This window comes from Kogia breviceps, chromosome 8 (assembly GCF_026419965.1).
Source record: "Kogia breviceps isolate mKogBre1 chromosome 8, mKogBre1 haplotype 1, whole genome shotgun sequence".
NCBI classification, from domain to species: Eukaryota; Metazoa; Chordata; class Mammalia; order Artiodactyla; family Physeteridae; genus Kogia; species Kogia breviceps.
The window spans coordinates 93856447-93882145 of record NC_081317.1 but is presented as its reverse complement, the minus strand read 5'-3'; the positions used below and the strand labels follow the sequence as shown (position 1 = coordinate 93882145).

Sequence of the window (25699 nt, the reverse complement as noted above, 5' to 3'; positions counted from 1 at the left end):
CATATGCCACAACTACTGAGCCTGCGCTCTGCGACAAGAGAAGCCACCGCAATGAGAAGCCCGCACACCGCAGTGAAGAGTAGCCCCTGTTCGCCGCAATTAGAGAAAGCTTGTGTGCAGCAATGAAGACCCAATGCAGCCAAAAATAAAATACAAATAATTTTTTTTAAAAAAGAGAAGTGAGCAGGAAAAAAAACAGTTTAAAAAAAAAAGGAATTATGCTAAATCTTCTCTGCTTGTGTTCTGTAAATGAAACAACAAAGCCTGGATGACAGCACATCTGTTTACAACATGGTTTACTGATTATTTTAAGCCCACTGTTGATATCTTCTGCACAGAAAAAAAGATTACTTTCAAAATATTACTACTCATTGACAATGCACCTGGTTACCCTAGAACTCTCATGGAGATGTACAATGAGATTATTGTTTTTTTCATGCCTGCTCACACACATCCATTCTGGAGTCCATGGAATCAAGGAGTCATTTAGACCTTCAAGTCGTATTATATAAGAAACACATTTCGTAAAGCTATAGCTGCCATAGATAGTGATTCCTCTGATGGATCTGAGTGAAGTAAATTGGAAACTTTCTGGAAAGGATTCATCATTCTAGATGCCATTAAGCTCATTCGTGATTCATGGCAAGAGGTCAAAATATCAGCATTAAGAGGAGTTTGGAAGAAGTTGATCCCAACCCTCATGATTTTGAGGGGGTATTCAAGACTTCAGTGGAGGAAATAACTGCAGATGTGGTGGCAATAGCAAGAGAACTAGAATTAGAAGTGGAGCCTGAAGATGTGACTTTTATTGTAGATATCTCATGATAAAACTTTTAATGAATGAGGAGTTGCTTCTAATGGATAAGCAGAGAAAGTAGTTTCTTGAGATGGAATCTACTCTTGGTGAAGATGTGAAGACTGTTGAAATGACAGCAAAGGATTTAGAATATTACATAAACTTAGTTGATACAGCAGTGACAGGGTTTGAGAAGATTGACTCTAATTTTGAAAGAAGTTCCATTTTGGGTAAAGTGCTGTTGGAAGGAAGAGTCAATCTATGTGGCAAATTTTATTGTTGTCTTATTTTAAAAGAAATGTCCACAGCCACCTCAGCCTTCAGTAGTCACCACCACCCTGATCAGTCAGTAGCCATCACCATCAAGGCAGTACCCTCCACTATCACAAAGATTATGACTCACTGAAGGCTCAGATGATGGTTAGCATTTTTTAGCAATGGAATATTTTAAAATTAAGATATGTACATTGTTTTTATAGACAATGCTCTTATACATGAAATGGACTACAGTATAGTATGAACATATCTTTTATATGCACTGGGAAACCAAAAAAATTTGTGTAACTCGCTTTATTGTGATATTTGCTTTATTGCTATATTTATGTTGTCTCAGTGGTCTGGAACCAAACCCACAATATCTGGGGTATGCCTGTATTTGTCTTAAACAAGACCATTCCATTATGTAAACACAATATAGTCATCAGAATCAGGAAATTAACATTGGTATATTACTGTCATCTAATCCTCAGACTTTACTCATGTTTTGCCAGTTGTCCCAATAATGTACTTTAAAGGATCCATCTGAAATGATTCATTGCATTTAGTTGTAATGTCTGGTTAGTCTCTTTCAATATCTGGAATAGTTCCTCAGTCTTTCCTTGTCTTTCGTTGATGTTGACACTTTTGAAGAACACAGGACGGTTATTTTGTAAAATTTCTCTCAATTCAGGTTTATTTTCTCATGGTTAGATCAGGTTATACAAATTTGGCAGGACTATGACATGAGTGATGCTGTGGTTTTCTGACTGCATCCTGTCAAGTGGTGCATGGTTTTGAGTTGTCCCATTAGATGTTCACTTTGATCACTTGAGTAAGTCGTATCTGTCCGTGTTCTCCACTCTTTACTTCTTCCCCTTTGTTATTAATAATATTTTATGAGGAGATACTTTTTTTTTTTTTTTTTTTTTTGTGGTATGCGGGCCTCTCACTGTTGTGGCCTCTCCCGTTGGCGGAGCACAGGCTCCGGATGCGCGGGCTCAGCGGCCATGGCTCATGGGCCCAGCCGCTGCGCGGCATGTGGGATCTTCCTGGACCGGGGCACGAACCTGTGTCCTCTGCATGGCAGGCTGACTCTCAACCACTGCGCCACCAGGGAAGCCCTGAGGAGATACTTTGAAACAATGTAAATATCCCATTCTGTTTTGGTCTTTGAATTTATCCATTTATTTATTTTTGTTAGTATGGTTTCCTGTATTTTCCAGTGGGTTAAAATTCCTTACTATCCTTATTAATTTTGATACTCTCACGTTTGCCGTGATTACCTCCTGAAAGCTGGCTTCTTTGTTCTTTCGATACATCCTCATTTTTCTCTGAGTACAGTTGACCCTTGAACAGCATAGATTTGAACTGTGCAGGCCCACTTATTTGGAGATTTATTTCAGTAGTAAATACTACATGACGCATGGTTGGTTGAATCTGCAGATACAAGGAACCTCAGATATGGAGGGCCGACTATGAAGTGATATACGCAGATTTTCTATTGCATCGGTGTCGGCACCCCTACCCACTCCCCCCTACATTGTTCAAGGGTCAGCTTACTTCCTTACTTTCTTGTACCACAAATTGCTTCAGATTCATGTTGTATTTTCCCTGTCCCAGCCCTGCAATCAGGTATTTCTTTAAGAAGCCCAGTTTTCCTTTAAGGGGAGAATGGATTTTAGAAACCAACTTCTGGACTCTTAAGTGTGGTCATTGCTATTAGATGTTGCTGTTCCCATGCCCTATCAGTGAACAGAAATCAGGAACGCAACACCCCTGGGTTCATTCTAGCTGTCTCCTTTTTCCTCTTGTACCTGCCTTTTCTGATGGTGAGAAACCTGACTTCCATTTTGCTTAATATATTTACCTACTTGCCATCAGTTACTTTGCCTGTAATCAGTCTCCTTTTGGCGCCATCCCTTTCCCATGCAGGCATCTTCCTTATCGCATTTGAACTCCAACTGTCGGGGACGGTGTGCCTCCATTTGTTAATGGGTAGCCTGCTCTGGGCCACTGAAGCTCTCCCACCCACTCTAGTGGTAATGTCTAGCTTCACCTCATGCAGTGTCTTTAGAACTGAATTGTTCAGGGAGGGGAGGCAGAAGGGAAGGGATTGAGTGATCATTTATTATTGAATGGGCCTTTCAAATATGATTTATCATTTATGAGTGAAAATATTCATTACACTCATTTTGAAGTAGAAATATGGCATTGGAAATATGTTGTTTCCGTTCTTACCTATAGGTTTAAAAGATAAGACAATTGCCATGTGAAAACTGGGTGGTCACTCTATAAAAAGAGGTTTTATAGAGACATAATGCATAGAGCTGTTGATTTTTTGAGGATTGACGGTCCTCTTGAATTTATCTTGACTGCTCATTCTCTTCCTAGAGTGATATTCTTTCCACCAGTCTTACCTTTGTCTTTCAATGGGATTTTTCTGCATACTTGATTTTTGGTACTGAATTCCATCAGCTTCTGGAGTTGTGTTGTGATTCTTTGAAGGACTTGATGCTGTCCTTCCCTCTTCTTGTTTTCTTGAGAACTTAGAAAATGAAGAATACTAGAGATTTGATTCCCACCTCATTCATATTTTTCTTCTTTTCCTATAGACTATTTTCCTTTTACCTTTAGGGAATAAGAGGCAGCATTATAATTAATTTGAGGGCTTCCCTGGTGGTGCAGTGGTTGAGAGTCCGCCTGCCGATGCAGGGGACACGGGTTCGTGCCCCGGTCCGGGAAGATCCCACATGCCGTGGAGCGGCTGGGCCCGTGAGCCACGGCCACTGAGCCTGCGCGTCCGGAGCCTGTGCTCCGCAACGGGAGAGACCACACAGTGAGAGGCCCGCGAACTGCCAAAAAAAAAAAAAAAAAAAATTTGAGCATGGTATTGGTATTTTCTGAATTATAAGTTTTTTTCAGTGTTGTATTTTTCCACCAAATGGGAGAAGGGCTTTTGTCTGCCCTTTGTTCATGTCACTGAGATCTCCTATTGTAGCACTTACTTAATAGAAATGTAGTCTCTGCCTTGGTAGATTGGAAGCTCCTTGAGGGCTGTGAGACAGAAGAGTTTCTCTTTCTTTCATTCCTATGCATAGCACCTAATAGGCCTAGCTCAGTGCTCAGTAAATGTTTAATAAATGAATTATTTGGAAAACTGGACCATTTATATGAGGTTTGATTGTTTGACATTTGCATCTTTAAAGTCACTTTTTGTTAAGTTTCCTTTTAATATATAGAGCGAGTAGATTTTTTTTAAAAACTATTGAACTTGTTTCTGACTTAAAATGTTCTGATTTGGTATTGGTTTTCTCCTTTTCTGACAGACAGTTTGTCACAATTTATTGGTTATCCCTGCCCGAAGCCAAAGCTTTGACATCCTGCAAAGTGCCATCAGTAAGCATTTGGTAAATATACTTAAAATTTTTTTCTGTTACACAAAAGCATAGAGATTTGGTTAAGATTGAGTTTGCCATAACCAAAGAGAGAGTGAGTGTCCAGAAGTCTAAACTTAATAATTTCATGATGCTGTGCTGAGAACTGAGAAATCTTGGTGTTTTTCCTGGCTCTTATTAATTAATTCTGTGACCTTGGGAAAATCTCTTTTGCCAGGACCTTACTTTTTACATCTGAGCAATGAAAGACCTCTTATACCTCAGGTCCTTCTGACTTAAAATGCTTTAATTAACATGTGCCAGGTGGCATTGTGTTGGGAATCCAGCATCCATACTGGGGTTCAGTTTCCACCCAGGAGGTTTGGGGTGTAAAGTAGGGATGTCACCTCACAGGCTCAAGGCCTGGTCACTGGAAGCAGTGAGCTCAGCCATGAAACTGACTTGTCTTTTGGCCAGTGGGTGTCTCTCTTTCCCATTGGCATTAAATTCTCATTAGGTATGCCTGGGTTTTGCTTTTAACTTCCTCCAACATTTACACTTTGCCCTTTGGCTTTTTAGTATAATGATGTGTTACAGTGCAAGCGGGGACTCCAAAACTTTATCTTTCAGGGACCCCCACTTGTTTGGATAATTTTATAGCCATATCTACACCTCCTTTTCTTTACTTCCCTCAAGTTGGAAGACTACTGCTTTGAATCCTCAGTACTCTCTTTTCTCCCTGCTATCAAACTTCTAATCCTTATACACTGTGTCTCCAAAGATCCCCATCTTTTTTCTTTTCTTTCTTTCTTTCTTTCTTTTTTTACTTCCACTCCAGAAATTTATGCCCTTTGACTACATTCACTATTCTAGTAAAAGATCAACATTCCAGTGTGGATCTGGCCACTTTGTTCAGACAGCCTGGGTAAATGTTAAGACCTCAGAATCTGCAGAGTTTATGATAACTCAGCAGTAGTTTGCAGGAGGTTTAAACCATGTATACATGCAGTTACAAGTTAAGAGTCCAGGTGAATTAGCATACCATGATGTCCCTTATCTGGGTTTTGGGACAGTGAAGCAGTCAAGTGTAAGTATAGTATTGTCTTACTCCGGTATAGGTATTTTCCTTAGTTATGTCTGAATGACTGGTTAAATCAAAGGGCAGGGGAAGGATAATTGTAAAAGGAACTGTGGTTTGTACATTTAATTACCTGGGGTGGGGGTGGTGCCAGATATTAGAGTTTTCCGGTCTGAATAATCTGAAGATTATGTAAATGTGATTGCTGGTATCAAGATCTTCTTTGGATGCATGAAATAATCCTTTTAAATAATAGTATTTCCAGCAGTAGAAATTGTAACATCTAGAAAATGTTAGGAGACTTTGTCACAAAGGGGAGGCAGTGGATTGGGTTAATAGTATTTCTTGAGTTTGCGTATTTTCAAAGTCATTTAACATAGCAAGTAAATTCTGAAAGGAAAACAGGATCTTAGGTGTGGTTGGTGGCATGGCACGTATTACATATATATAAGTTTCCACTAGTAGTGATGAAAGGTTAACTCTCCAGATAATGGTGTTTGGTTTTATTCTGGGGAGAGGGCCTGTTGTGAAGAGGTCATTAATCTCATTTTTCTCTGCCTAGGTTGGGTTGACTGTAATTCCTGACAGCACGGTGGGCTGTGTTTTGGGTGTTATCTGTAAGCTCCTGGATCATACGTGTGTACTTAGTGAGACGCTGCTGCCATTTCTGGCTTCTTGTTGCTACAGTCTTCTTTATTTTCTGCTCACTTTAGAGAAAGGAGAAGCAGAACATCTAAGAAAGAGGTAATAGTTTTTGTATTCTTAAACTTTAATTTTTTTCCTACTTGTTCAACTCCCCTCAGTTAATCAGGCAGTCAGTCAGTCAATCTGAAGAGATATTTCCAAAATCGAATTCTCTTTTAGAGTTTGTATAAACCTAGCTAGCTTTTTCTTTGTTCTTTTATGAATCCCCTTTGTGATGTGGTGAGCAGTCTTAGTTTTTTTTTTTTTTTTCTTTAAGCTACAAATTTGAAAAGTTAGATGGCATTAGAAAGTTTCCTGAGAGCTTTCCTTATTAACTTTGCTATAGATCTGGCAAGAAAAAAAATTCTACTTTTAGAAGGATGGGCTTACTATTAGCACAAGCCTTTGTATTTTGTTTTGGGCTTCATTAGAACTAGCCAGCATGGAGTTTTAAATTCTTGGGTTTAAGGAAATTGTTCTAAGACGCTAGTGTTTTTAATTAGTACTTTTGCTCCTATATAATTTTTAGACTAAAGCTTCTAGGATAGTATAGAAGATTTCACTTTAATTTTTAAAGAGTGTTCTCATGCTTATGTTCTCATTGGTATGCTGTTAACAATTCATTGCAGAAGGTTTTTAAAAAATCTAACAGATGAGCAAATATAAGAAAATAAAAATTATTCTGTCACATTTTGACATTTGCCTTTTTTTTGAGCTTTTAAATGTCACCAAAATATACATATGATTGTATAAAACATTTAAATAGTTTAAATTAGAGTATAAACTGAACACCTGTTTAACCAACCTCCTGGTTCAGAAATAGAACATCCTCAGCACACTTTCTCCATGTACCCTCCACAGTTACATTTCTCTTCTACATCACCAGAGATCACTTCTGTGTTAGTCACTTCCTTAACGTTTTTATTTAAAAATTTTATGTGCATTTATAAGCAGTTTTATTTTTGTTTTGCATATTTTAGGAATTTGATATAAAAGGAATCATACTACATGTATTTTTTGTGACTTGATTTTCATCATCATTTGTGAGAGTACTCAATGTTGATTTGAAGATGTATTTAATTCATTTTTGTTTCTCTATACCAGGAGTCAGCAAACTTCTTTCTGTAAGGAGTCAGTGAATATTTTAGGTTTTTCAAACCATAAAGTCTCTTGTCAGAACTACTCAGCACTGCCCTGGTCATGTGAAAGCAGCATTAGATGATACATAAATGAATGGGTGTAGCTGTGTTCCAATAAAATTCTGTTTACAAATACAGTCTGTGAGCTGGATTGGCTGTGGTCTAGTACCCCTGCTCTGTAATATTCTGTTATATGAATGTACTGTAACTTATCCATTTTACTGTCAACAGACATTTGGATTTTTTCTATTAAGTGTGTGTATTTAAAACTTTGTCCATTTCACTGTTAATATCCTGTAAAATTTACACATAAACAAGCATAGATTTGATGGTACTTTTCTTACCATCATCAAACTTTCGGGCCTGATAGTTCAAGAAAAGGCTTTGTAAATAGCAAGGAACTTCTCAGGGTTCTAAAAATTTTATAATGAGCATCCCCATTTATGAAATATGTATATTGCTGTTTGTCATTTCCTGTCACTTGAAACATAGCCCCTTTGTGATACACTCTGATAAGTTTCAAAGATCTTTTTTAGTTTTTTATAGAAAAACATCCTGCTTTGATTTTATATGGTTGGACTGAACAAAATTCACTGTATTTAATATATTTGCCTCTGTAAATTCTGTTTTTAAAAGTGTTTTGTACTGTGTATTGAGTTTGATATGCATCTCTCAGGATGACATTAGTCACAAAGAAGTGTTGGCAGCCAGAGTCTTAGGTACTTAAGTTTCCCTTTTGGGCTGCTCCTACCCTCCTAGAGAAGGTGTTTGTGAGATTATAAATAATTAGAGTGCCAGTCAAACTACTGGGAGCTTTTGATTTCACAAGTGCTGACCAAAAAATCGGGCTTGATCAATTTGAGGTATTCAAACTGTGGCCACTGTACTTTGAAGAAACTATTCTGTTGTCTTCTGGATTCATTGTTAGTAATGAAAGATCTGCTGTTCAACTAAGCCCTTTTGGTTTGTAGGTAGTAATCTATTCTTTTTATTTTCCACATCTTTATTGGAGTATAATTGCTTTACAGTGGTGTGTTAGTTTCTGCTTTATAACAAAGTGAATCAGCTATACATATATCCCCATATCTCTTCCCTCTTGGGTCTCCCTCCCTCCCACCCTCCCTATCCCACCCCTCTAGGTGGTCACAAAGCACCGAGCTGATCTCCCTGTGGTATGATCTCCCTGTGCTATGCGGCTGGTTCCCACTAGCTATCGGTTTTACATTTGGTAGTGTATATATGTCCATGCCACTCACTTTGTCCCAGCTTACCCTTCCCCCTCCCCGTATCCTCAAGTCCATTCTCTAGTAGGTCTGCGGTCTTTATTCCCATCCTGCCCCTAGGTTAGTAATCTATTCTTTTCTATGGTTTCACTGTTTTCTCTTTGTTGCATTGCAAATCAGGGTGTATCCTAGTGTATGTTTGTTGCTATTTATCCTGCTTGAGAGTTAGTGTACTCCTTTAATCTGAAGAATTAATGTTTTTTCTTGTTGTGTTTTTATTTCTGTTCCCCACTGTTTCTATTCTCTCCTAAAAACTCCTTTTGAACATAGGGAGTTTCTCATTCTGTCCTCTCTTAACATCTTCCACTTTGCTAATTATTTTGTTTAATCCTTCTATTGAGTTTTTATTGTATCAGCTATTGTTTTCTCTTTCATCTATTTTGAGTTTTTACTTCGCTCTTTCTCATTCTTTATTGGTGTTAAAGGTCTTGTCAGTTTGTTCTGTTTGCTCTGTTTCTCTCTTGTGTGGGAATTCTCTCTTATTTTGGGGAGCAGGTGGGGCTCTGGAGGTTGTCTCTAGTGGGGTTGAACAAACAAGCTCATGTTTTGGGTTGTATAACTTTCTCTGAATGCATCTTTTGTGAGAGTTTGTGGAGGTTGTGGAGACCTCCCTATGGGGCAGTTTCACATTTGCATTTTCCTGGCTTCCAGCTCTATGCAGGGAGCCCAGTTCTAGCTCCCTGCTTTCCGTACTTGGGGCTGAAGCCTCAGCTTCCAACATTGTTTGTTGGCTGTTGAATACCCAGCCCCCAAATCCCATATCCAGTTCTGTGCTCCTGTGTATCTTCATGAGTTCTGTCATAGTTTCTGGCACCTAGAGAGATCACCCATTCTGGCTTTTGAGCTTGGCTGTATTTTTGTTTTGTTTTTTAAAGTATATTATCTGTATTTCCCTGTGTTTGGGGAGTGGGGTGGGGTTGGTTGGTTATTATCTGACCAGAATACATCAGAAGTTTGCAGAGTTAGTGGAACTCCTGAAAATTATCTGTGAAATATTGGACTTTCATCAGTTCCTTTAGAGTGGTTTAGAACCATTGCTTTATGTTGACCTAAAATCTCAACTTCATAACAATTTATATAGAGTTGGTACAATTATTTCTGTGCATGACAACTCTTAGAAAACCCTAAGAATGGCTCTTCAAATGGTATTGCTTACATCATTCGTGGTACCCAGGTCTCTCTTCTTTTTGGCATGAGTTTTCTTTAATTGTGGTGTGTGAAGGTGGAATTCTGAACTTTACTCATCCATTTAGTATACTTGTATTTGGTATAATGTAGAATCCATAAGCTCTTTTAGCAGTTTTGATCCACAGTTATTTGAAATCCACTGAAGTTCAAGTAGAGAGTGAATGTATTGGATCAGTACAGTAGTAACTTATTAAAAAAAAAAAAACCCAAGGGGTAGGAATTGTGGAGGTAGGAATTTGAAACCCAGCAGGAACCAAAGCAGCTTCCTCTATTCTTTTCTTTTTCTTCTAAATTTTGTAGTCTTTAATCTCTGTGTCTTTGCCTCATCATTAGCTATGTCTACAGTCTGGCTTTCTCTTTTCTCCTTGCACATGGCTGTCCTAACCTGGCTGTGCATGAGTCCACAGGCTGAATAGAGTCTCTTGAAATAAGAGGATCGGTTTGGCTTAATGGATTTGGTATTTACCTTTGATGCAATTGCTCTATGTGGAGTTGGGAGGGGGGTCAAATGGTGAAAGGTCTGGAGGTAGGCTTTCTTAGAAAGACTTGGGACTGGGAGGATTATGCACTCTTGGTAGAGAAATTGTAACAGGCTAAGGTCAGAGCCTTTAGCAGCCAGTGAACTTTTCTTCCAAAAGGATATTGCTCCATTTAATTGACACACTTCTAGAATGTGGTTAGGCCACTTACCTCTATCATAAAACATTTTTGTTCCTGTTCTATAAAGATACCAAAAGAATGATGCTCACTGAAATTTGGATTTATTTACCATCTGGCCTGTAATAGTTCCCTTACTGGCTATTTTCTCAAATCCCTTTGGTTCCTTGTGTGAGCACATCTTTCTCTGGAAAGCTGCCCTGTTCTAACACATTGAAGAGACTCCTAATCCAGGTCAGAGGCTTAGAGTTTCATGAAGTTCTTTTCTTCCCTTTTTGCCATTGGGACATTCTTACTCTTTTTTTTTTTTTGGTACGTGGGCCTCTCACTGTTGTGGTCTCTCCCGTTGTGGAGCATAGGCTCAGGGGCCATGGCTCACGGGCCCAGGCGCTCCGCGGCATGTGGGATCCTCCCGGACCGGGGCACGAACCTGTGTCCCCTGCATCGGCAGGCGGACTCTCAACCACTGCGCCACCAGGGAAGCCCCATTCTTACTCTCTGACATTTGGTGTTGTGTAATAGACAGTTGAATAATGTCCACTGGTAGAGAATAGTACGCATGTATAGATCATTCTGTGGTGAATTCTGTGTTAAATATGATCACTAGGGCTTCAAGAATGTCTTGTTAAGCCCAGGGAAATGCTGGTTGCTAGGCTTCCTGAAACGTGTAAAATAGGGGAAAGCAGCTGATTCTTCACTGCATTTGCTTTTTTAGCTCTGATGAAACCCAGTTCTTACTAGTTTTGGTTTCTGGGGTTTTATCAGAAAACACCGTGTTTCTTAAAAGGACATTTTCAGTCTTGGGAAGTATGGAAAGGGCACTTTTCCTGTATGCCTTGGTTCACTGACTCATTTCTGTTTTGTAGGGACAAGCTGTGGGGCGTCTGTGTCTCCATCCTGGCACTCCTGCCTCGAGTGCTCAGGTTGATGCTGCAGAGCCTGCGGGTGAGCAGAGCTGGACCTGAGGAGCTGCCTGTTGTGGGCCAGCTGCTTCGCCTGCTGCTGCAGCACGCACCCCTCAGGACTCACATGTTGACCAATGCTATCTTGGTGCAGCAAATCATCAAGAATATCACAGTAAGAAGCATGGAACAAGGGCTTTGTACTGTTTGTACTAGATTCATGGGCATGGAGGTGCTCTTGGGAGGCCAGGGTTTCTGTGCTTTGACAGACTCCTGGAATTAAGCCCAGTGTAGTGATTTCTTAGGGCTTCACCTGCCGTCTAGTAACTGTCACTTAACCGGGGGGGGGGGGGGTGACTTTGATTGCAGAATCAGTACTAAAAACCTTAAAATACTCAAACTGAATTAAGGTGGCAGGCATCTTAGTTGGAAAAAGTACAGGCATCAGAGTCACTCCTACCTGTTTTGTGATACAGATTCTATTGTTTAACTGTGATAGTTTGGCAAGTTGTTTTTTTTAACCTATCTGAGCTTTGTTTTCCTAGGTGTAGAAATGGGAATAATAGAAACATTGTTGGGTTTTGTTGACCATTAAATGAGATCATCCAAGTAAGGTTTATACTGTAACTGATGGTTACTAAGCACCCAACAAATGTGAGCTGTCATTAAGGACATTTAGCAGGAATAAACTAAGGCCTATTTCTAATCACTTAGTTCACTGGAAAGGTGGAAGAAGTTGGAAGTTGCAGGCTTCAGCTTTGTCTAATGGTTGGTTCTCTGTGTTCACCTGGGGCGGGCAGTTCTGTTTATTAAGGATTCCTTTGGTGTTTTTGGTTTGGGAGAGTTAAAGTGAGGTTTTTTTGTATAGGCCTTTGATTGGAGGGGGTTATTAATTGGTACATGTAATAATACTTAAGAGTAATAGAGCTTATTATACCTACATATAACACAAGATGTATTCTGAATTTTCTCAGTAATGGAAGAGGATGCAGAATTCAGAAATAGTAGAAGCGAAGAAGTTAAGAACTTGGATTATTCCGAGGTTGGAGAATCAGCCAATCTCTATAAGAATGACAAATTGAGACCTGTTGAATCATTATTCTCAGTTAATGTTATGATATTCTACAACGCGCAGGGGCGGAAGTACAGAGTGTAGGGGTGGTTAATGGTGAAATTTCATTAGTCCCTAGCAAATGTGGGAGGGAAGAGACCCAACAAGAAACTGGTAGCACTTAATACTTGAGCATGACACTAGGAATTTTAACTACCTGTGGTAATAATATCTGATATATTTCCTTTTTTCAGTGAGATTTCATGTGATAATTTATAGATGAGGGTACTGTCGCAAGGACTGTTTGCGATCTTGTTTGGGTGTGGGAAAAAACCATCAGGAAGCAGTTCTGGTACAACTCTCATGTTACTCTTGTTTTTCTCTGCAGACATTGAAGAGTGGAGGTGTTCAGGAGCAGTGGCTCACAGACTTACATTATTGCTTCAATGTGTACATCACTGGGCATCCCCAGGGACCCAGCATGTTGAGTACAGTGTATTGAAAAGGCACTGTGGCACCTGTTTGAAATTGTTTATTCACATCTAATTTTGAAGAGACTGATGTAATAAATGTTTGTCATTAAAGCTGAACTTTTAAAGAAGTTGTTTATGAACCTTCCTTTGCACTGAAATAGGAAAATAATGCTTGGGAGTTCCCATTGATGCACAGGCTGGCTTCCTGGACTAGCATGTGATATGTGGTTACAGGTATTCTGTATTTCATAGCTAAGTATATATAAAGTACAGAGCGATAATACGGTACCTTCTATTGTATAGTAAGAAATAAGCTGAGTCTTTGTGGTTCCCATCTAGGCAAACTTCATTCTTTTTGTTCTCAGCCCCAGTTCATTCAGACAGCAACAAATTAAACTAGTTTTTGGTTTGGTTTTGTTTGGGAGTGGTTGCTTCTCACTCTGGAGTTGTGTTGTTTCCAGAGGATTTCTAGCAAGATTTCAAAACAGTGCTTCCATTTGTTTGTGGATTTTCCTGTACCTAAATGGTCCTTGGTCTGAGCTGGGTAACTCTTACAAAATGGTTTTCTACTAGTGATCCATTATAAGAGTTCTTAATTTATGTTATAATCATTTTCATAAAAATGAAGTAATTTAGTTAGCCAACTGTAAAAAATCCAGGTAATTAAATAACACTTCATTGCTTCCAATCTCTTACTGTCAGGACAGGGGTGGCAGTAATCTTAAAATGCAAGCAGTTCTAGAAATATTTGTGAGCCTAGTATGCCATTGTTTCTGCCTGTATACATTCCTAGTATCTTTGCCCTTAAAAAATGTGAAGAAGCCCACAATCACTGGATTTTATTTAAACCGTGTGTTCTTAGAGAGCTAGAATGCATAGTCAGCACAGTTTCCCATATGCCAAAGGAACAGCATTTTGATAAGGTTGCTCACCTCTGCAGGTCAAGCAGAAAATACAAGTGGAAGGTTAAGGCCTGAATTGGCACCCCGTGCATGAATGTCTGGTCTGTAGACCTTTCCGACTGAGGCCTTGATGCTGTGATACAGCTGGTGCTCAGCAGAAGGAACGCCATTCACAGAGAGGACGTGGCAGCAGCCTGTGGCCTTCAGAGGCTGACACGAGAACTGTAAAATGTAAGCAATCGACAGTATACCTATTACAGTCTTACAACGTCTAACAGCAAAACACTGGGTCATGACTCTGGTCTAAAAATTAAAGCTGATGATGTTGGAATAACAGGATGTGGTGTCTGTAATGAAGTCCATTGCATTAGATTCCAGAAAAGTAGTGAACTGAAGGCAGCTGCTGTGGGACAGGCTCTTCCCCATCTCATTTAGGTTCTTCACTGGAGCCAACAAACCAGGCTTGCACCAGTTGAGGAGAAATCCCAACCCAGCAGCGTCTTTAGTGCTCACTTCCTTAGTTTTACTTAGACTTAACTGTTACTAGAAATACTCTTTTCCAGCCGTCCTCACGGACGTGTAGGCACACGGGCAGTTTTGCACAGGTATAGTCTACCCTGGTCTTTTCAGCACTGGCTAAGAATTTACAAAACAGAGCAGAAATAAAAGACATTTCTTTCAGTTGTTACCACATTTTCAGGCCAATAAGCCTTCAGGCATGGATATTAAAGTTTTCCCAAAGAGTAAAAGCTAATCAGAGAATTCTGCACTAGCTATTAGAACCGCCCCCTCCGGGCACAGCCTTCCTCCATAGGCAGTCGAAGCTTTGTTTTGTTTCTTGATGGGTTAGCTGATTGTAGGTTATAAGAAAAATTCTTTGATCTTCCACTGTTCTCAAGGAGGTGTATACACTGCAAGTTGCTCACTGTTAAAAACAAATACCAGATATTCAGATTATTATTATTGCTACTACTACTATTATTTTTGGCTGCGCTGTGCGGCATGCAGGATTTAGTTCCCCGACCAGGGATCGAACCTGTGCCCCCTGCATTGGGAGTGTGGAGTCCTAACCATTGGACCACCAGGGAAGTTCTGATAATTCAGATTATTAATTTTAATGCTGAAGGGCAGAGTTGATTGGTGGGGAGGAAGAAGTGTTTAGGTTTGGATTATCCATGGGGCTGAATAAGGTGATGGAGACAGGAGGGCATGAGCCCTCCATTTCCCATCCTCTCAAAGATACCTGACATCTCTTTAAGGAATAACCTTGACTATGAGGGGACAGCTGCTTAAGGAGGTAGGACTGGGACTTAGGTCTTCAGTCTGCCTGGAATAACTGGTATGATACTGCTTTCTCTGCATCTCTGTAACATAACACAAACATATATCTATCATTTAACTTTCCCTGTGCCACATACTTGGCTATAATCCATTCTAGAAAATAGGTTCCTTTGAAAACTATTCAGGTGATAGAATAATAGGCATATCAGACTTGAAGTGGACTTTTTTTAGGCCTTTTTATGACTTTGAAATCACAGAGTTAACAGGATGCTACCGTTGGAAAACTTTAGTGGTGCGCTCAACCCTCTCACTTAACAAATGAGGATACTGAGCCCCCGACCAGTTAAGAGAACTTGCTGAGGCCTCACTGCTGGATGTGCTCCTAAGTGGAGCAAAGAAGCAAACATGAAAGGTGAGTAGTTTTTAAAAAGTTACAAAAATATGTCTCTCTCATCTGGTTTTATTACTGTTACTTCAATAAAGTGAACTGTTTTGGAACTCTGGTGTGTTTGCAGCTGCCTTTGTTGTATCAAGTCTTGAGTTGTCATCTGCATACCCCTCTGTAGGTGGGCAGGAATATTCTGCGTTCATACAAGGGGGTACCGTTTTTAGTAATCACTTAAGCGATGGTTATTCCATTCGTTGGAATGGAATTTTTTTTAGAGGAAATTCTTTTATTTTTAACAAGAAGGGCCCCCAGATTTAGGACATTGAGATATATATGCTCTCTGATCATTATTGTGCTGCTGTTCTCTGTGGGTGTGGGTGGTTTGCAGGTGGGTGTAGAAGACTGAGGAGAATGAGATTGTTTGCCTCCTGGATGCAGGTAGAGAAACAGTCCAAGGAGTTGGTTACTTTGCTCTAACCAGCTCACTTTCTGCTCCTTGTTTTAAGAGGTAAAGAAAGGCACTACTAAAGTCTCGCCCCAAATTAAAGGGGTTATGAGCCACAATCTTCATTCAAATATTTGAGCACCTACTATGTGCCAAACAGTGTACTAAAGCTAAGTAGAACAGTGAGCAAAATCCAAAGATCCTTAACCTCATGGAATTCTCAAAGCAAAAATTTCTCTTCAAGGTAAAGACTAAAATGAATGGTTTGTCCTTGGTTCCATTTGCCATCTGTGATTCTACACTGCAGAAACTTACATGTATGTCCAAGTCATGCCCATTTCATGGAAATTTATAGACTGTATTCTGTATAAAACACAGGCTGCAGCTAAGTAGCTAGGAGCTCTGGTTACCATCAGCCTTATTCACAGGTTAATGGTTAATATGGGTTAGGTGGGCCTCATAAAACCTTTGTCCCCCAGGTTTAGGTTTAGGAAAAGGTCCTCTTTGGTCCTCATCTGTTTTCAAGCCAGGGTAGGACAAACAAGCTGATAGTTTGTATGACGTCCTAAGAAACCGTTATTTCTTTTATTTATTCTGTCCTTTAACTAAAAACCTTTATGCCACTAAACACCCTAAACACCTTCATTTTTAAAGATTTGATAGTCCTGGACTTTTGAGACAAAGTAAAAAATGCTCTGATTATCTCATTTTAATATCTGATTGTCTAAATGCTACTTCTTAAGTAGTTTTATGTGACAGTGTGTTTTTGAAACTATTCTTTAATTCACTCAAGTGTAACTAGAGGTTTTGTTTTGTTTTAAACCTGGAACCACGGGCCTGATTCCTTTGCAAGTCTCTAATTGCCCCTGATCAGCCTGTCTATATTACATGAGTTGCCCAACTCTTATTAAAGCTTTGGCAGTAATTACTGTCCCCCCACCTCTTGGATTTTCCCCCATCAAAAATAAATGAATGTTAAAGTTCACACTGACAGTCATTGTTCACCTTCCCAGCTGTGCTCTGTTCCTGCAGGATGACTGTGGATCAGGGACTGGGGGGAGTGGGTTGCCATAGCCACCCATGAGAAACACTGGACCTGGCATTAACTGCTGACAGCACTGAACTTATCACCCAAATTTAATTCTGGCATGAATGAAGGGGCCCTGAGTAAAACAGTCTTGTCTTGTGGCTAAAAAGAAAGTTCCCTGAGCTGCTCCTGTATGAGTGGAAGTGTGCACAGTTGAGCCTGAGCTGGACATGCTATTAAATATTAAAATATTAAATGCCTCCTTAGGGGGCCCTAAAAGGCAAAAGTCAGAATCTGTGGTCAAAGGACTTCTTCCCATCTTCGGGAGGGAGATGGAGGATCTTAACGTGAAACCAAAATGGAGCAAGAACTCCCAAGGTATTACTTTGAAGAATGACAGTATTTGTGTTTCCCCCTCCTGTATGTGAACAAGTATGTAAAAGTGATCAATAATAGGCCCATTTATTGATTCTGCTGGAGGTAATGTTATTAAGCTTTTGGTTAAAAAAGTGACTTGCCTCTTCTGGAGAAGAGATGTTTATTACAGTGGTAATGCCATGAAAAGGGGATGAAGAACACACGTAATCCTGAAATCAAATGACTATTGGAACCCCTGGCAGTCTGTTCTAATGTCTTCCACCTTTGGGGATGAAATAAAAAAGGGAACTGTTTGTTTCCCCACGTCGTCTCCCCAGTCTGCTTTGCCCTTGCAGTGGCTGCCTTACCTGAGTTGAGACCCAGCACAGAATGGGCTTTTGAAGATCTTGTGGGCTGATGTACTTTTCCTTCTTGAGAACCTGAAATCAACCAACAATGATCATCTACTTCTGACCAATGACAACTGTGGCCTGACCAAGTTCTGAATTCTTTATTGAGGTGAAGGCTTGAGCTTGCAGGTGTCTGCCAAGATAGATTAAGTATGGTGTGGAAAAACGACATAGGCCCACCCGGGTCGTCTGCAGATTTTGCTGCCAGGGCCACAGATCTGTTTGTAAGGGTGCCCTGACTTAACTTTTTTTCCACTGGGGAGCTAGCCAGTCCTGTTCTCTGAGTTTATTTGGATGGGCACTTTGCAGAGCTGAAAGTGTTTCAGTATGCAGCAGTTCATCTGCTAAACAAGTATGTACTGTAGGGCTTGGATCTGGGGTATTCCCCCAGATAGGCAACTCTGTACTATCTAAGCATAGGGAAGGTCAGTGTGAGGCAGGCAGGGTCTGCCTGGGCCTGGAGTCCTCTAAATGGAGAATTTTAGGGAAAACAGGCAGCAGCCTAGAGCGGTTGCTGTGGTGAGGCTTTCAGTCATGAAGCCCAGCAGACAATCTCTTGGCTGTAAGGCTTTCTTGGTTGAGATACCAGAATACCTCATGAAACCAATTCTGACCCAGAATTGCTGGAAGGGATGCACTAAATATGATGAGAATTGTGTTGGTGCCTGAAAGTTTAATAAAGTTCTTACCCGAATGGAGGTTTGCCCAATGTAATTAAATCCTGTTTTCAAATTTTGATGTGACACACTCTGGGGGTGCTTGTTGTAAACTACAAAGTACCCAGAAGGACACTTACCATAGATCTGCTTGAGCACTGAGTGCCTGGTGGGCTTGGTGCCTGAGCTGCCCTTGGGTGGACTCTTGGTGGTCCTGCTTACTGCCATGGTCTTTGGGGGTTTCAGTTCCAGTTCCTTCCTCCAAACCTGGAGGATCAAAGCCATGCACTCTCGGTTCCATCTGTCCACATCTCTGGTTCCAAGCTGCTTTATGTGCAGAAGGTGGGACAGGTGCTTCCTGAGCTGGTAGCTGGTGGGGCCAGAGGAGGGGAGAGACTTTAAGATCACAATACTGAGAAAATTAATGTTCCTTAAAGTTCCTAGAAGCTAGAGGAATAGTAGTTGCTGAACTCTTGGGAGATTCAGTCAGGCTCCCATTCCTAATTTCAGTGGCAGTATGTTGAATATTGAATTCTGTCTTTGTCCATCAGTACTTCCTGAACTAGGAATCAATCAGATGGGTCCTTGCCCTCAAAGTGGACAGGCCAATGTGTAAACAAATGCGGTATGAGAAGTACTATGTGAGAGCAAAGAGCTAGATGGCTGATATTTGTGCTGGGTTTTAAGGGATGAGTAGGAGCTTGCTAGGCAGGGAAGGGCATTTTAAGTAGTAGAACTGGCACGAGCAGAGGTAGATGCATTTGTGCAAGAATGTTAAACGTGAGATGTGTGTGAAGCATTATGTATTTGGTAAGGGAAGGAGGATGGGAGGCTGGGCTATATTGTGGAAGCTGTGTCAGGGGAGCTGAGTCATAGCCCAGCCCATGGCTGAGTGTAGCTCCTGGCCCCTACCTGATCAGGAAGGCTGGCCAGACCACCTGGAAGCTGCATAGCCCAGCAGTGCTTAAGAAGGGTGTACAGTAGGCAGAGCCGATCATCCACAGAACAAAGCCAATAGCATTGTTCAGCCAGGGAACTTGGGGAGCAGGCCAGTTTGAATCAAGACCACAAACAAAGAGGCTCGCCACCTTTGGAACCAGTTTCCCCCACTCTGGCTGGGCAGGGACAGTAATTCATAGCCCCAGCCATTGCCGAATACAGCCTTCAGCCTGTCCAACCAGGGAAGCTCACCAGAGCACTCAAGAAGCTTTGTATCCTGTCCATCAACTTTTCTTACAGTAGCACTTGAAGAGAGCACAGCCAGTGGCTCCCCCCACCGCCCACCGAATAAAGCTGGTGGCTGTGTCTGGCCAGGGAATTCAGTGCACAGTCTTTTACCCAATTTGGGTCCTTGAACAATGAGCTATGCAGGCCCTGAGCCTGTCCTACTGTCCCACCAGAGCAAGGAAACTAAATCATACCCCTGCCTACTGCTGAGTGTAGTGCCCAGTCCCGGCTGTCTAAGTAAGCCTGATCAGAGAGCCCGGGCAACTGCAGAGCCCATCCTGTAGCCTCACTTGAGCAGGGAACCAAACCAACAGTCCTGTCCAATTGTTTGCAGTCAGCAGTGGCATCACCCTCCTCCTCCCACCCCTTGCTCCACAACCTCAGAGCTTGGGCAGTGGCCCTGCCCCAAAAGAGACAGCAAGCCCCACCTGCCCAAATACATTACCAGCAGACACATCCAGAAACCCAAACTGAGCTGACTCTTGAAGAGTTCAGTTTGCTCTCTGCCAAAGCAAACCTGGAAGAGGACCCTGCTTATTCAAATGCACAGATGCCAACATAAGGAATTGAGGATACAAAAAAATGAAAAAAACAAAACAGGTAAAAATGACACCAAAGGAAACTTAAAAAGCTCTGAAAACTGACCTTACAGAAATGGAGATCTGTGAACTGTCAGACAAAGAATTCAGAATTCTCTTAAACAAGTTTAGTTGTCTGTGTGACCTTATAGTTTACTAAACAAAATTAGGCAAACAATGCATGAACAAAATGAGAAAAAGTTCTAAGCAATAGGAACTATCAAAAAAAAAAAAAAAAAAGCCAAATCCTCGAGCTGAAAAATACAATGACTGAACTGAAGAAATCAATAGCTTCAAAGGCACACTTAACCATGCAGAAGAAAGAATCAGTGACCTAGAAGACAGGACATTTGAAATTATCCAGTCAGAGAAGCAAAAAGAAAAGAAAGAAGTGAAAAAAGCCTATGGGACTTATGGTACACAATTAAAAGAAACAGTATCTGCATTATGGGAATTCCAGAAGAAGAGAAAGGGACAGAAAGTATATTTAAAGCAATAATGGCTGCAAACTTCCCAAACCTGAGAAGAGAAATAGACATCCAGAACCATGAGGCTCAGAGAACCTCAAATAGGTTGAACCAGAGTAGGGCTACACTGAGACACATTATAATTATCAAAAGTCAAAGACAAAAATAATTTTGCAAACAGTAAGAAAAAAGAGAAGTTACATACAAGTGAACTCCCATAAGACTATAAACAGATTTCTTGTCAGGAACCTTTCAGGAAAGAATGGAATGACAGGTTCAAAACATTGAAAGAAGACTATCAACCAAGAATACTATACCTGACAAAGTTATCTTTCAGAAATTAAGGAGGGATAAATACTTTCCCAAATAAGAGCTGAGAGAGTTCATCACCACTATGCCTGCCTTACAAAAAATGCTAAAGGGAGTAAAATAAAAGGACATTAATCATCTTAAGGCAGGGTAAAACTCACAGGTAATGGTAAACATAGAGTCAAAGTTAGAGTCTGTAATATGGTAATGGTAGTGCATAATTAACATACAACTCTAGTTTAAAAGTAAAAAAAAAAGTAGTAAAAATAATCATAACTACAGTAAGCTTTATTGGATGTGCAATATAAGAAATATTTATGTAAACTGTAACAAATAACCTAAAATGTGAAGAGGGAGAAGTATAATATTTAGGCAGTGCTATTGAAGATAAGTTATCAGTTTAAAATAAGGTGTTATTTAAAGATATTTTATGATATTTTAAGATACTTTATGTAAGCTTCATGGTAACTGCAAGGGAAAAACCTGTACTAATTACACCAAAGAACATGATAAAGAAGCAAAAGTAGACATCACAAAAGGCATCAAAACACACAGAAAAGATAGCAGGATAAGAAATGAGGAACAATGGATCAACAAAACAGCCAGAAGACAATTAACAAATTGCAACAGTAAGTCCTTACCTACCAATAATTACTTTAAACATAAATGGATTAATTCCTCCAATCAAGACAGAATGGCTGAATGGATTAAAAAAACCCAAAAAACAAGATCCATTACATTACATTACAAGATCCATTACATTATCTACAAGAGACTCATTTTAGCTTTAAACACCCACACACACAGTGAAGAAATGAGGATATTTCAAGCAAATGGTAACCAAAAAACACGCCCAAAAACAAAAAAAGAAAGCAGGAGTAACTATAATTATATCAGACAAAACAGAATTTAAAAATGTTATAAAGAAACAAAGAAGGTCATTACATAACAATAAAGGGGTCAATCCATCTACAAGATATAACAATTGTAAATATTTATGCACCCAACATCAGAGCACCTAAGTATACAAAGCAGGGCTTTCCTGGTGGTGCAGTGGTTGAGAGTCTGCCTGCCGATGCAGGGGACATGGGTTTGTGCCCCGGTCCAGAAGGATCCCACGTGCCGCGGAGCGGCTAGGCCCGTAAGCCATGGCCACTGAGCCTGCGTGTCCGGAGCCTGTGCTCCACAGCAGGAGAGGCCACAGCAGTGAGAGGCCAGTGTACCACAAAAATCAATCAAGCAAGCAAGCAAGCAAAACTACCAGAGCTAACAGAAGAAATAAACAGCAATACAGTAATAGCTAGGGACTTTAATACACTACACTCAACAATGGATAAATCACTCAAAGAGGAAACAGTGGATTTGAACACTATAGACCAAATGGACATAACAGACATATAGAGAATAGTTATCCAACAATCAGAAAAAACATTCTTCAAGTGCACATGGAGCATTTTCTAGGATAAATCATACGTTAGGCCACAAAACAAGTCTTAGCAAATTAGACTGTAGCAAATTAGACTTAGCAAAGAAGACTGAAATCATACCAAATATCTTCTCTGATTCTAATGGTATGAAATTAGAAATCAATAATAGGGGGGAAATTGGAAGACTCATAAATACATGGAAATTAAACACTCTCCTGAACAACCAATGGATCAAAGAAGAAACTGAAAGGGAAACTTATCTTGAGACAAATTGCAAATAGAAACTCTACATACTAAAACTTATGAGATGCAGCAAATGTAATTTTAAGAGGGAAGTTCATAGCAATAAATGCCTACATTAAGAAATAAGATCTCAAACAATCTAACTGTATGCCTTAAGGAACTAGAACAAGAACGAACTGAGCCCAGAGTTAGAAGGAAGGAAATAATAAAGATTAGAGCAGAAATAAATGACATAGAGAACAGGAAAACAATAGAAAAGATTTAAAAAGCTAAGTTGGTTCTTTGAAAAGGTAAACCAAATTGACAATTAGCTATACAAACCAAGAAGGGAAAAAAAGGATTCAAAGCAAAAAAATCATAAATGGAAAAGGAAACACTGCAACTGATACCACAGAAATACAAAGGATCATAAGAGGCTACTGTAAACACCTATATACCAACAAACTAGACAACCTAAAAGAAATGGAGAAATTCTTAGAAACAACCAACCTACCATGACTGAATCAGGAAAAAATAAAAAATCTGAACAGACCAATAAAGAGTAAGAAGATTGAATTTGTAATAAAAAAATCTCCTAATGAAGAGAAGTCCAGGACCAGATGGCTTCACTGATGAATTTTACTAAACGTTTAAAGAATTCCAATCCTTCAAATTCTTCAAAAAATTTGAAGAGGAGGGAACACTCCCAAACTCACTTCATGAGCCCACATTACCCTGACACCAAAGCTAGAAAACAATTCCACTACAAGAAAAGTATAGGCCAATATCCCTGATGAATACAGATGCAAAATTTCTCAATAAAATACTAGCAAACCAAATTCAGCAGCACAGTAAAAGGATCATTCCCCATGGTCAAGCAGGATTTATTCCTGGAATGCAAGGATGGTTCAACATATGCAAATAAATTGATGTGATACATCATATTAATAGAATGAAAGAAATCATATGATCATCTCAAAAGACACAGAAAAAGCATTTGACAAAATCCAACATCTGTTCATGATAAAAACCCTTAACAAATTCAGTATAGAAGGAACATACCTCAACATAATAAAAGTCATATATGACAAGCCCACAGCTAACATCATACTCAATGGGGTAAGGCTGAAAGTGTTTCCTCTAAGATCAGGAATAAGGCAAGGGTGCCTACACTCACCACTCCTTTTCAACAAAATACTACAAGTCCTAGCCAGAGCAATCAAGCAAGAAAAACAAAAAAGGAATCAGAATGGGAAACAAAGAATTAAAATTGTCTTCATTTGCAGATGACATGATTTTATATATAGAAAATCCTAAAGACTTCACAAAACTGTTAGATCTAATCAACAACTTCAGTACAGGTGCAGGATACAAAATTAATATACAAAATCAGTAGTGTTTCTATACATTGAGTGATGAGAAAAATAAAGAATTCCATTTACAGTAGCATCAAAAACAATAAAATACTTAGGAATAAGTTTAACCAAGGAGGTGAAAAAAATCTCTACCCTGAAAACTACAAGACATTGATGAAAGAAACTGAAGAATACAAATAAATGGAAGGGTATTCTGTGTTCATAGATTGGAAGAATTAATATTGTTAAAGTATCTATGCTACCCAAAGCCATTTATAGATTCAATCCCTATCAAGATTCCAATGGCTTTAAAATAAAAAAAAAACGGGCTTCCCTGGTGGCACAGTGGTTGGGAGTCTGCCTACCAATGCAGGGGACACGGGTTCATACCCCGGTCCGGGAAGATCCCACATGCCGCCGAGCGGCTGGGCCCGTGAGCCATCGCTGCTGAGCCTGTGCGTCCGGAGCCTGTGCTCCACAATGGGAGAGGCCACAACAGTGAGAGGCCCACGTACTGCAACCCCCCCCCGCCAAAAAAAAACCAGAAATAGAGACTTTCCTGGTGTTCCAGTGCTTAAGACTCCACGCTCATAATGCAGGGGGCCCAGGTTTGATCCCTGATCAGGGAACTAGATCCCACATGCCGCAACTAAGAGTTCGCATTCCGCAGCTAAAAGATACCGACCGCATGCTGCAACTAAAGATCCTGCATGCTGTAACTAAAGATCCTGCGTGCCGCAACCAAAACCCGGCACAGCCAAATAAATAAATAAATAATATGGAAAAACAGAAGTAGAACAAACAATACCAAAATATATATAGAAACACAAAAGACCTTGAATAGCCAAAGCAATCCTGAGAAAGAAGAATAAAGCATCACACTTCCTGATTTCAAGCTACACTATAAAACTATAGTAATCAAAACAGTATGAATGGAATAAAAATAGACACATAGACCAACAGAACAGAATTTAGAGCCCAGAAATAAACCCATATATAAATAGTCAACTAATATTTGACAAGGGAGCCAAGAATACTCAATGGAGAAAAGACAGTCTCTTCGGTAAATGGTGCTGGGAAAATTAAATATTCACACATGAAAGAATGAAATTAGAACCCTATTTTACACCACTCACAGAAATTAACTCAAAGTGGATTAAAGACTTAAATAAAAGACAAGAAACCACAAAACTCCTCGAAGAAAACATAGGAAAAAGTTCCTTAACGTGGGTCTTTGCAGTGATTTCCTAGATACAACACTTAAAGCATAAGCAACAAAATAAAAAATAAGTGGGACTACATCAAACTAAAAAACTTCTGCACAGCAAAAGAAATGATTAACAGAATAAAAAAGGCAACCTACGAATGGAAAAAAAATATTTGCAAACCATGTATATGATAAGAGGTTAATATCCAAAGTATATAAAGAAGTCATAAAACTAGATAGCAAATAATAATAATAATCCAATGGGCAAAGAACCCGAATAGAAATTTTCCCAAGATATACAGATGGCCAACAGGTATATAAAAAGGTGTTCAACATCACTAATTGTCAAGGAAATGCAAATCAAAATCACAGTGAGAGGGACTTCCCTGGTGGCACAGTGGTTAAGAATCTGCTTGCCAATGCAGGGGACACAGGTTTGATCCCTGGTCTGGGAAGATCCCATATGCTGTGGAGCAACTAAGCTCGTACACCACAACTACTGAGCCCACACGCCACAGCTTCTGAAGCCCGTGTGCCTAGAGCCCAGGCTCCACAAGA

General features: G+C 39.9%; 2 protein-coding genes across 5 annotated transcripts in view; one reads left to right on the top strand and one right to left on the bottom strand.

Annotated features, from left to right (window-relative positions):
* TEX10 (testis expressed 10) overlaps positions 1-13011 on the top strand; it is a 56906-nt gene extending 43895 nt beyond the window's left edge. For both annotated transcript variants that reach the window (XM_059070982.2, XM_059070983.2), the window contains 4 exons: positions 4381-4461; positions 6069-6250; positions 11324-11534; positions 12799-13011. In XM_059070982.2, the coding sequence (XP_058926965.1) occupies positions 4381-4461; positions 6069-6250; positions 11324-11534; positions 12799-12912 (588 nt within the window). In that variant the 3' untranslated portion in view covers positions 12913-13011. The remainder of the gene's footprint in view (positions 1-4380; positions 4462-6068; positions 6251-11323; positions 11535-12798) is intronic.
* Positions 12927-25699, bottom strand: part of INVS (inversin) — a 150408-nt gene continuing 137635 nt past the window's right edge. For 2 of the 3 annotated variants that reach the window (XM_059070967.2, XM_067039801.1), the window contains exons 15-17: positions 18490-18719; positions 17652-17723; positions 12927-14710 (exon numbers count right to left, since the gene is read on the bottom strand). In XM_059070967.2, coding sequence (XP_058926950.1) covers positions 14562-14710; positions 17652-17723; positions 18490-18719 — 451 coding nt within the window. In that variant the 3' untranslated portion in view covers positions 12927-14561. The remainder of the gene's footprint in view (positions 14711-17651; positions 17724-18489; positions 18720-25699) is intronic. The other variant, XM_059070969.2, reaches the window with a different exon arrangement.